Source organism: Pelophylax lessonae, assembly GCF_965119305.1.
Source record: "Pelophylax lessonae genome assembly, chromosome: 4".
Lineage (NCBI taxonomy): Eukaryota > Metazoa > Chordata > Amphibia > Anura > Ranidae > Pelophylax > Pelophylax lessonae.
In genome coordinates this window covers 203,331,014-203,343,701 of record NC_138771.1, presented here as the reverse complement: position 1 = coordinate 203,343,701, position 12,688 = coordinate 203,331,014, and the positions used below count along the sequence as shown (strand labels likewise).

The 12,688-nt window shown below is 42.2% G+C and overlaps 1 protein-coding gene across 3 annotated transcripts in view; it reads right to left on the bottom strand.

The window, feature by feature from the left end:
- Positions 1-479: 479 nt before the first annotated feature.
- GRAMD4 (GRAM domain containing 4) overlaps positions 480-12,688 on the bottom strand; it is a 396,610-nt gene continuing 384,401 nt past the window's right edge. For all 3 annotated transcript variants that reach the window (XM_082253353.1, XM_082253354.1, XM_082253355.1), the window contains one exon: positions 480-757. In XM_082253353.1, coding sequence (XP_082109479.1) covers positions 656-757 — 102 coding nt within the window. In that variant the 3' untranslated portion in view covers positions 480-655. The remainder of the gene's footprint in view (positions 758-12,688) is intronic.

Here is a 12,688-nt window from a genome sequence, read left to right as displayed (position 1 = left end):
GTTTACATGGAGAAACTATATGCTGAGAAACACAGAGTGCATACAAATGAGAAAACTGCAGAATTTTTCTTTTTTTTGTATATAGAATGATTTCCTTATTTTTCCAACATCAATCATTACTATCAATACTGGTAATGAAACACTGGACCTAGGTTATGAGCAAACATAGGTTTCTTGCCAGGCTGCTTGAAAGCACCCATTCTTTTTAATTAGACAGCCTAAAATCTGGCAGTATAAAAAGTATTTTTTGAGGGTTGAGGATTTTTGTGACTGAGAAAAGATACATTTTTTTAGGCCACTTTCTAACCAACTCTAGCCCTCAATAGTCATCTCAGGAAAAAATCTCCTGTCTAAAACAGCCATATCTATTTTTTTTTTTAAACACAATGTATATAAAAATAAATATATGAAACAAGGGCACAGTTGGATTAATCTTTTTTCCTGTTTTTTTTTTTTTTTTTACTTTTTAAAAAAAAAAAAAAAAAGTGGGAGGATTGATGCTTTAAAACAAGAAAAAATTCATGTATACAAAACATAAAACACTCACTCTCTCTGTAACAGAAAATATAACCTATTCAGTAAAATTATTGCAACATAAGTCAAAGTAATGGAAGGCAAAATGAAGGCTGTAAAGCTAGGACGAAGAAGATGGATCCTAGGTGTCATTGTTTGCTACTGTGGATGTAATCTTGACATACTGGTTGAAGATGGTTTCAAATGCTTCATCTCGGTGTACCATGGCACCAAACACTAGTGGCTGAAGAAAGAAAGCAGACATTTTCATCAAAATTCAATAAATCTTTCATCAATCTATTTAACCTGTAAAGCGTAAATGAAAAGCAATCATACAAAAACAACTAATCAGAATGGCTCTTGTACTAGAAAGGCTTTATTAAAAGGAATACTGATCGATTGTTGTACATTAACCACTCCGGATGGTTTTGCCCTCTTCATGACCAGGGCATTTTTAGCTATTCAGCACTGTACTACTTTATTTGGCAATTGGCAGTCATGCAATACTGTACACAACATTTCTTATTCATTTTCACACAGACAGAGCTTTACTTTGGTTGTATTTGATCACCATTATTTTTTTTTTTGCAATATAAATTAAAAAATACAAACATTTTGAAAAAGAAAAAACAATTTTCTACTCTGCCATGAGACATATCCAATAACATCAAATTTCATCCAAAATTTAAGCAAAAATGTATTTTGCAACATGTCTTTGGTAAATAAAAGAATCCCAATAAGTACAGTGCCTTGAAAAAGTATTCATACCCCTTGAAACTTTCCACATTTTCCAGATTTTGTTACAACCAAAAACGTAAATGTATTTTATTGGGATTTTTATGCGATACACCAACACAAAGTGGCACATGAGTGTGAAGTGGAAGGAAAATGATAAATGGTTTTCAACATTTTTCACAAATAAATATCTGAAAAGTATGGCGCACATTTGAATTCAGCCCGAGCCAATACTTTTTAGAACCACCTTTCGCTGCAATTACGGCTGCAAGTCTTTTTGGGTACGTCTCTACCAGCTTTGCACATCTAGAGAGTGAAATGTTTGCCCATTCTTCTTTGCAAAATAGCTCAAGCTCTGTCAGAGCGGATGGGGAATGTCTGTGAACAGCAATTTTTTTTTTACGTCTTGCCACAGATTTTCAATTAGATTTAGGTCTGGACTTTGACTGGGCCATTCTAAAGCCCCGTACACACGTACCGATCGTCGGCCGAACGATCGGCCGTCTTTTGTCCGAGGGCTGTCTTGTCTGTTGAAAACTGCAAAAGACAGCACACAAATTTTGTCAGCCAACAACAGCAGACTGCAGAAGTGATGTCATGTGATGGTTAACTTTCCGTGTGTTTTTTCTTTTCTGAGCATGCCCAGTCTTGCAAATCTGCTGTCTGTCGGCCGAATTCTGTACTGACTGGCGAACAATCGGCCGTTCTGGTGTTGGCCAACAAAAATTTTAATGCTTGCACGACAGATTCTTTTCGTCCGAAAGTGCGCTGTCGGCTGTTGGAAGCATCAAACTAACAAGCCGAAAATCGGCCGAACATTTTCGGCCGACAATCGGTACGTGTGTACGGGCCTTAACACATGAATATGCTTTGATCTAAACCATTCTATTGTAGCCCTGGCTGAATGTTTAGGGTTGTTTTTCTATTGGAAGGTGAACCTCTGCCCCAGTCTCAAGTCTTTTGCAGACTAACAGGTTTTCTTCTAAGATTGCCCTGTATTTAGCTCTATCCATCTTCCCAATAACTCTAACCAGCTTCCCTGTCCCTGCTGAAGAAAAGCATCCCCACAACATAATGCTGTCACCACCATGTTTCACGGTGGGAATGATGTGTTCAGGGTGATGTGCAGTATTCATTTTCCACCACAAACAGCATTTTGCTTTGAGGCCAAAAAGTTCAATTTTGATCTAATCTGACCAGAGCGCCTTCTTCCACATGTTTGCTGTGTCCCCAACATGGCTTCTCCCAAAATGAAAACTGGACTTCTTATGGTTTTTACTTCAACAATGACTTTCTTCTTGCCACTCTTCCATAAAAGGCCAGATTTGTGGAACACTCGACTAAGTTTTCCTGTGGACAGATTTTTCCACCTAAACTGTGGATCTCTGCAGTTTCTTCAAAGTTACCATGGGCCTCTTGGCTGCTTCTCTGATTAATGTTCTCCTTGCCTGCCCTGTCAGTTTAGGTGGACGGCCATGTCTCAGATGATGGATTGAACAATTGCTCTGTGAGATGTTCCAAGCTTGGGATATTTTTTATACCCTAACCCTGCTTTATGATGAGATTAAATCACACACAGGTTGGACTCTATTACTAATATTAGGTGACTTCTGAAGGCAATTGGTTCTCCCAGATTTTAGTTAGGAGTATCAGAGTAAAAGGGGCTAAATACAAATGCACGCCACACTTTTCAGATATTGATTTGTAAAAAAAATTGAAAACCATTTAATTTCCTTCCACTTCACAACTTTGTGCCACTTTTTGTTGGTCTATCACATAAAATCCTAATTAAATACATTTACGTTTTTGGCTATAACATGACAAAATGTGGAAAATTTCAAAGGGTATGAATACTTTTTCAAGGCACTGTATATATTTAGTCTGTAGGAAAATTATAGTGTCAACAAAATATGGTATGTTTGAAAATTGACCATTCCGCAAGGCCCTTAAAAATAGTACAAATTCCCCAAAATTATCTATTTTTGGAAAGTAGACAGCCTCAGGAATTTAGTTGAGACAGAAGTTTCTTGAAATTGGAAATTGTAATTTTTTGGAAAATATCACTATTTTTTCTTTACATACGGTCATCAGCGCAGTAGTGTCATGATATAACTGTTGTTGCAGTGATCATATATTTAAAAATACTTTATTTTACCATATAACATTATACTACTCTGGAGGGGGGGGGGGGGGCTGTGTTTTGGGATTTTCTTTTTTTTTTTTTTGAAGATCACTGTACCAGCAATGCTTTCAAAAGTTGATGACAGCTGTGAATACTAGTGATCTACGATTAGCTACCGCTAATAACATGGTCACAGGGTGCTGTGATTGACCCAGGTACCATGCGACAGCTGTGGACCAATCATTGCTCACTAGCAAAGGTGTTGTAAATCATGTTAACAGTTTTGTTAACATGATCACATGATGATCACTGGGCCCCAAGCATAAGCATAGGTTGGCGCAGAGCCACATTGTGTCTGTACAGGCAAAATGAGGTACGGGTACGTCGCTTTGCCTGCATTTGCAGCCCACCTGCAGTAAATGTACTGTGGGCGGTCAGCGAGTGCTTGATTCACCTTGCACTATAACTGGACAGTGAAATGAGAAACAGCACAGTGATGAGCTCATCTCTCTGTCACTGTAGTTTTATATCCGGTCTACTTGCTTCTTGTCAGCACATGAACTTATGGGTTCCTAGTGCTGTTACTGCTCCCATTCACACTCCATCCCTGCTGTACAGGGACTACAAGAGATTCCAGCTCAAATGCAGGTACTTGCACTGCTGGCATTAGGTGTTAGGCTGGCAAATGCAGGTGATGGGACACTGGCAAAGCTTTTGAGAACACACCCCCTGAGTGTCCCTATAGCCCACCCCAACTCTGTATGCTTTTTCAGCAAGCAATGCCGAGTAATCCGAGGGGAGGGTGGTTTGTGTCATATACTCCACTATATGGAATTTACAGGTAAGCAAAAAGGCTTGATATTAATATAACCTGGGACATCTCTAAGCAACAAATGAAATGGTTGTTAAATAACAAGGCAAATTAACTGTGCCGTCAGGCACAGTTAATTTGCCTTATTTAACAAAGGACCCCAACTATGAGTCAAAAGCTGTATCTGTAGAGAACTGGATATCCACCTGGAAGAACCTGAAAAAGTTATGAACAGAAGACCAAGCAGCAGCCCTACAAAGCTGGGAAACAGAGGCTTGATGTCAGAATAACCAGGAAACTCTAAATGACTAGTGAGCACGTATTATTGCAGAAAGTATTTTACCCTTTAAGGGTGTAAAGCTCTTGAGAAGAGTTGTCATACCCACCTAGCGATGGTGGATCTTGAAGCAGGATATCCCTTGCCAGGCCCCGTTAGTAGGATATAAGCAGTGGGATATACCCTTTTGGTACTTAGGAGCAGGACACACGGACACACAGGAAGAGAAGGACTATTTCTTTGTTGAGAAGGCTGACACCACCTTAAAGTGTTTGTTACCCCAACATTTTATATTCCTTATATGTGCCTCCTGTACCATGTACGTGTATGAAAAAATATTCTGTTCTCTTTGTATTGCTTCCTTTATGTGAAATCAGGTGTTTTGCCTTTCATTTGTATTTTAAATGGGTTTTACAAGGTGATCATTTACAATCACTTTAAGAAAAAAGGAGGGTCTTTGGAGACTACTTTGCCCTTGTGAAGAATGAGGAATAGCTTCTAACTCAGGCATATTCGACTGATGTAATAGCCCCAAAAAGGCTACCCAGAGAGACCTAAAGAGATTTCACTAATGGTTCAAATGGCAGCTTTGGCAGGGCAGAGAAAACCAAATTGAAGTCCGAAAGAAGTAGCAGATGCTGTAAGGGCGGTTTGAACCAAGAAACACCTTGAACAAAGGTTTTTATACAGGAGCTTTCTAAAAAGAATGGACGAGGCTGAAAAATGTTCTTTTAGAGTACTTAAGACCAAGTTCTGGTCAAGTTCAAGTCCTGATTGTAGGAAGGCCAGATGGTGTGGCTCAAAGTAATCTCTGGGGTAGAAATGCCTGTGCTCAAACCAGAAAAATAAATATTTACAATGGTAGATCCTTCTTGAAGTAGCTTTTCATGCTTTAAGAATGTGGGAATGAGAATCAGAGACCTCTCTGTCTCGTAAAGTGTTGTTAAACTCTAAATATTTTCATTTTTAATGGACCCCCCAGGAGGTTTTTTGCCACAATGTGCAAGTATGCACTGTATATTAGTACATTATGGCAGACTTACCTGCTATACAAGCATTCTATTGCTGCACTGTCACAGCTCCAACTTGCCTCAGGCACTTCCATCTTTGTCCAGTCATTCTTCAGGGTTCTCCCTTTCTGGCCGCTTTCTTGGCGAGGCCATGATGATCTCACTCCCGTGTATGTGTACGAGGGCCACACCACCACAACACAGAGCAGGTTCTGTAAATGTGGTCTGATTTGCTCATGTGCAGCTCAGATTAGATTACTGACAGGCATTTACAATAGAAGAGACTAGGGTCTGTTCTGTTTTAAAACCCTGCCTGTCAATGGAAATTCAAAATTTGACTTCTATACTGCTTAAAAACTTAGGCTTCAACAATCATGCCATTAAAGCAAGTGACTAAGAAGCAGGAAGGAACAGGGGGCCATGAGACAACAGATCTGACCGGTTTGATAGAGGTCAGGGGTCTTCCCCTAGAAGAATGTATGTCTGTGTATCAGGTTCTTCTAGGACAGTTTAGCGCAATGATAATCTTTGGTTGTTTCTTTCCTGCAGTCAAAGCAAAATTTTCACTGGGAGGAAAGGCATACATTTGTTGAGTCCAGAGAAATAACAGATCATCCAATGCAATGTCAGTGCTAGATGATTCTTGGTTCTTTCCACAAAATGTAAATTGTCGAACCTGGAGGCCAGAATATCCACACCTGGAATTCTGCTAGCTCTCATCTATTAGAGCAAAGAAGTTAGGGTGAAAGGCATATACCCTTTAGTCTAGGCAGGGATTACTGAGGTATATCACCTTCTAATTGTCCTCTCCTGGGATGTGAACAACAGATCGACGGACAGTGATTCTCTGTCCATTGGATGGATCTTATATGCTTCCTTCAAGGCTGCATGACTCCTCGTACTCCCCTGGTGACTGATTTAGGCCACAGCATGCCACTGTCTAAATGCACCCGGATTGGGTGTCCCCGAAGAAAGGCAGTCCAGTGGTGCAGAGCCATGTTTATCGCTCTGAGCGCCAATGTTGATGGGGTGCTTGGCTTCCTTGGGTGCCCATGTTCCCTTAAAAGTGAGGGATTAGAACCACTCCTCCTCAGCCTGAGGGTGGCATCCATTAAAACCTTCCATTGGTATGGTACATGAAGAAACAAAGGCAATTAGTAGGTAATATGGTACATTGTAGGGACCTCGTTAAGATGCTTAAAACAGCCCAATACCAGGGGAACATCAACCCAATAAATCAAGAACAACAAAAGAGGGGGAGAAAGGGACATTTGTCAGTGGGCATTATGTGGTGGACCCTTGGTATTTCCATTAACTTCTCATCAATGCATGTATAACCAAAAAGGTACAAAGTAGTTTATTAATGCATAGAAAAATGTATCAAAAAGAACAAAAATAGGCTGGAGTAACGGATCTTCGGGAGACACAGACACACTTGTCGCTGCACGCCTTTTGCATTTTATCTCTTCCACTTGCTTTGGTATCTGGGGGAGTGTGGATACAACTTGATTTGATATTACCTTTTGGGTAAGAACCCTCTTTATGGGTTAATATTTAATTTCTTGTGATCTTCTGATTTCACTGGTGCAGTTATGTTGGTCTGTTTCATATAATATAGAGAGAATCCTTAATAACCTCTTTGATCTTGTAAACCCATGGGAGGGATTGGCCCTTTTGTTAGCACTCTAGCAGCCTACTCAGGTTAGCTCCAGTTTGGTCTTTATCTATCTGGCAGGTTTGTTTGTTTGTTTGTTTCATCTGCTTCGAATTTATTGATCATCAAACATGAGGGGTTCCCTATGACTAATAGCATCTTTGTTTGCTGTGTTCTTGTATATAGAGCATATATATCTACACTATCTGATAGAGAACCCCATGCTGCTCCCCATTTACGTTTGAGGCCAGCAAGATAGCTTGTCACTGGAAGTCTCCCTTTAGCCTGAACACACCTGATGCACCTTACGGAGGTATTTCATGCTACCTTTTTTTTCCTTCTTTTGCTTGTCTGTCTTCTCCATGTCATGGGATAGGGCAATAATTTTTTTATCATGTGAATATTTATGATGATGTATATGTAGCCTGGAGATGTAGCCTGGTCGCACGGCTGGCATTGTTCAAACTGTTATTTGTTATTAAAGTTCTGCAAAGACAGTGACTTTGGAAGTATGGCAGATGTAGTACCGGGAGGAGCTAGGATAACAGACTGCTATGAGAGAGACTCTTCTCCCAGGGAGCAATGGGACACATGGAGCTTGCAGGGGGTGACTTTATAAAGGGGGGCGGGATCTTGTTTCGCTCTCTTGCCTCGAGGACAGCGTCCTGGAAAGAAGGGGATCGCAGGAGGATAGGCCGAGGCCTAGTGGCGGACACTGGAGTTGAAGCGGGCGGTGTGAGTGCACGGAGGAGTCCCGGTGTGGTGACCAAGCGGAAGGCTGTTGGACAGGCAGCAGGAGACGGTAAGCAGAGTGGGGCCTGGCTGCAGCGGGGAAGCGGAGTTCCCGGTTTGGGTGAGACACATCCAGTATCTACATATGCTAACAGACCTAGGCTGAATCGGGGCAGGACTGCTAAACTGTCTGCTTAAAAGAGGTCACACTGACATATAGTTATACCACTGGACACTGCAGTTACACACATAGTGCAAGGTGGGTGAACTAGGCCTTAGGCCCTCTATCCAGTCCTAGGCTGTTAATCAGTTGAGACGCATCAGGATCTGTTTGCATACATCTTTGTGGATTACAAATTTTGACTACTTTGGGGGGGATCACAGATCATCATCATCACCCTATTGGATTACAATTACTTTCTTTGGATTGTTGGGAATTCCTTGCCGGTGAAGACTAGAGAGGCCTCACTCTCCAGGAGACTTTTGCAATTCAACCTAAAGGGGGCCCCCGTTCGTACACAGAGTGCACTCTGATAGTTAAGCTAGTGTTATTATATTGCTCATTCTACATTAGTCATTAAGTGTAGTCATTCGGATCTGTGGTCACTCTCCAAGTATATTATAAGATTCAATGTGTCTTTATTGTTGCTGAACGCAATCCTCTGGCATACATATGCATTTATTTGCATATGTATGTGTGGCCTGTGTTCCAGATCCTGAGCGCTGAACTAAACCTAAATCCCTGGCTGGGAATTCAGCATCTACCTCCTCGGCAACATTTGCATTTTCTTTGATTCTGTTTGTATATATGTTTTATTTCAAAACTCAAAAGCAGTAAACTGATTCTTCACTGCAATACTTGTGGTCTCAATCATTCAGAACGACCGAACAAATCGCGTCAATTGGGTTGGAGCAAGCTCAGGATGAAAGAAGTGAAGAGGATACCCACACAATAAGCCACTCCCCTGGGAGCAGGGCTACATATTTATTGAAGGTTTGTTTTGTCTGTGTATACTAGATTTCCAGAGCTAGACGCGGAGAAAGAAGCCCTAAAGTAGGGGCCTATACTGTGAAACATATAGGCAATCTCCATGTGGTACACCTTACACCACGTCTGATTGCTCTCAGAATACATATGATTTTATATGTTATATGCTTGTGGGCTTATTTTTGCCCTTTTAAAATGTTGTCTATGTATTATTAAACTACTTTTCTACCTTTGGATATACATGCATTGATGTGAAGTTAACTGAAACCTGAAGAAATCTTCCCTACTGCCAAAGCTAGGTTGAAAATCCACCAAGTTAAGAAATGTCTTGCTTGGCTGAATAGGCGCTTGTGTGAGTCTCGATAAGGAGCATGCTGGTTCCATACCAACAGAATGATGATCCTTGAATGGAATGGGGTGAATGAAACAGCCTCAAAGCAGAAAGTGTATGCAGAATTGCACAGAGGGAGGTGGCCTGAGTGTGAGATCTGAGAGCGGTTCGTTTTAGAGGTGCACCGAATGGAATTTTTTTTTTTTATTGAAACGAAAATGCAGGATGCACTTGACTGAAAACAGAAAATGACAGTTTTTAAAAAATACTTAGATTTTTATATATAATTGTTCTATATTTGACTTTTTAATTAATATCAAGTTAAATTAATATAAATTTATCATCTGCCATTGGCATCTTTAGTGCAAGAAAAGTTCAAGAAAAATGTATCCCTTTAAGTTCTATGTATGTCTTCACATTGGTCCCTTAAGCTTCCATTGTGGTGTTAAAAATGTTGCTTGCTGCATTTTTGGTCAGTTAAAAAAAAACGTTGTAATACATTGAAAACGCAGCAAGAAAACGCAGCATTAACGCAACCGTGCTATGTTTTTGATGTGGTTTTTGAGTCACGTGGCCTATGTAAAACATACCATAAGTACAGTAAAATTGCAGAAATATGGTCTTGTGTTCGCAGCAAAAGTGTCATTGCCTAGTCCAATTAGGTGCAGTTTGACAAAAAAATTGCAGCAGTAGCTTTTTTTTTTAATGAAATCTTCGCTCTGGATATAGTTCAGCAATGACATTCAGAGGGGTGAAAATATTTTCAGGACTCCCCCAATCATCATAAATTGCCCGTTCTTTGTATTCATGAATGGGAAAAGTATTTTTAGAATTAGTACGTTTCCTAGTACCCGAAGGGGCATAGAGAGACAGAGGAGAATCAAATGCAACAATTCTGAGGCTTTTGGCACAGCAGAAGTGAGCATATCCCTATTGGTCAAAATACTGCGTGAAGCCGTAGCATCAGGTATATAGGAGCCTGGGTGTGAGAAATCTATCATGTCCTCTAAAGCTGGCCACACATTATACAATGTTTATTGTTCAATTTCCATTATATTTACTGTCTGTTATATGTGGTAATGTCATCTTGCATTATATAACAGGACATATTCCTGAATGCTTGTAGCTCCCTCAAATGCAAGGGTCCATAGTCAATAGGCAAGAGACTACCCTGCAGTCCCCTCCAACAGACCCTGTCCCGGTTGGGTCTGTTACATTTCTCTCCCATTAAATGAGACTAACAACGTCTTAGACCTTCACCTGATCTGCACATGCATCAGTCGTGCAGAAGGAACCCATAAAGTCGGTCCACAAGATCTCCACTCTTGGCCACAGGTCCACAAGATCTCCACTCTTGGCCACAGGGAAGGGTTGTTGTCAGTCTTTGTGAGACAGAGGTCATGGACCCTCTGTCCAGCTGCCAGCGCTTTAGCTGGGTGGTCTTTACCGTTCCAGGGCTCGGTCTGCTGCTGGGGAGAGGGACCAACTGACCTGGCTGCCTGAAGCCGTGGAGACACTGTAGGTGAAGGGCAGAGGCCAGCGGTGCTCTGCCCTGTTGCCAGTGCTTCAGCTGGGTGTAGGAGCTACTCTACATAAGCCTGGGGAGGTGGGACAACTTCCTCAGCTCCCTGGAGCTCTGGAGTTGATGCCAGCGCTTCTGCTGGTGACCCCATATCATCCGATCTGGCTGTTAGGGAGGGAAGCCGGCTTCCTCCACTCCAAGACTGTGGATCTGCTGCCGGGAAGGGAGAAAACCACCCCCTCTCCCGGTGCACGGATACTTTCTGGGGAGGAAGGACAGTTTTCTCCGTTCTGGCTGATTGTTTGGGTGGTGGGGGGGGCTCCTCCATTTCCAGTCTGTGGATCTGCTGTTGGGGAGGGAAGATGACCACCTTCACTCCCAGACTGTGGATCCACCGCTGGGAAGGGAGGATGGCTTCCTCCCTTCCCATCAATGAACCATCAGAGCTGCTGCTAGGATCTGGCAGAGATCTTGGTCCCTTTGTCCATTTGCCTAGCACTGCTAGGCTTGCAGACAAGGGAGGACAGAGCTGGGCAGCACTCTATTCCGCAGCCAATGCTTCATTTAGTTTGTTGTAACGCCACAGATGCTGCTGGCATGAAATCCCATGTCCCTGTTGGTGGTGTGGGAGAAAGACTGGCTGTCCCTTCTTTCAGGAAGGCTGAAGCTGCTCTTGGACAGGTCTTCTGCTGGAGACTCTCTGGGTTGTTCCTCCTTAGCAGAAAAGTCTATTAAATCCTCAGTATCTAGAATTGCTAAAAATTCAGGGCACAGGCCCAGTACCAGCGCTTCAGTGGGTGACTCAATCCATAACATCCATGGGTTTCTGGGGCATACTGTTGAGCTTCATCGAACAGTCTTTTATATGCTTGTTCCAGCTCCCATTCTTGTGTAACTAAAAAGTCCAAGTCACTTCTCAATCCAAGCTCACTGGGAGGTTCCAACTCCCTAAAATCTCAGATGTTCTCCCATCTCCACTCTGCTGCACTACCGAAATGTGGATGCTCCTAAAGCATTTCAAATATCAATCCCAGGCCACCGTAGTCCTTGCCTTCGAAGAGATTGCTGTACTTTAGCCATGGACACATTTGGGTAGCATACCATTACCAGCGCAACCGATAACCATTAACCAGCACCATTTGCATCTGGACCAACCTATCCAGCTCCTAGGAATGATATGCGCATGTCCAACTGCAGCCAGTACCAATCCATGGACATAGGGAGGATCTTTCCATAATAGTCTTGCTCCACTTGGAGACCCTCCATCCAGAGATCCCAGAGATAGCGTCACTCAATTCCAGCACATCCTGAGTATAACCAGGCTCTCCATACTGGGCGAGTTCTATTGCATTGGCCACTGGAACTTCGCTTCCATGGCGACTGGCTCCTGGAACACTTCTTTAATATCACCCGACACTGGGTCCTGGTGGTGATTTTGACTGCATGTAAGGAGGAAGCAGATCCCACTGCTGCCAACCAAATGTGACAGACTGCCTGGCACCTGCCTGGGTGCCTCTGCCAAGATACAGCTTTTTCCACTCTGGAAACAGGAATCAGATATAATAGCTGAGCATTGCACCCAAGAACTAGACAAAACTAGCTTAGGTGCAAACATCAACTGACTTCATTGTAAATCCACACAAAATATATATACCACACAAAATCAGATAAGAGGCTGATCAAATTATCCTAAACAATGAAAACTGTAATGTAATTAGCACCTCTAAGGAACAGCCAACATAAACATTAGTAATCTAACAGTAAGCCAACAAACAACTAGTCACGTAGACAAGTTTAGGTGACTCAGGACCGTGCCCACCCAGACAGTTCGGCACCAGTATTCAAGACGACCTAGGCTGTCCAAATCTCATTAACCAGCTTTCTTTTCACATACATCTTCTCACTGAATTTCAAGTTGGCTGAGACCACCATGGCTTCCTTGACTGTTAAATGTGGTAATGTCATCTTGGATTATATAACAGGTCATCTTCCT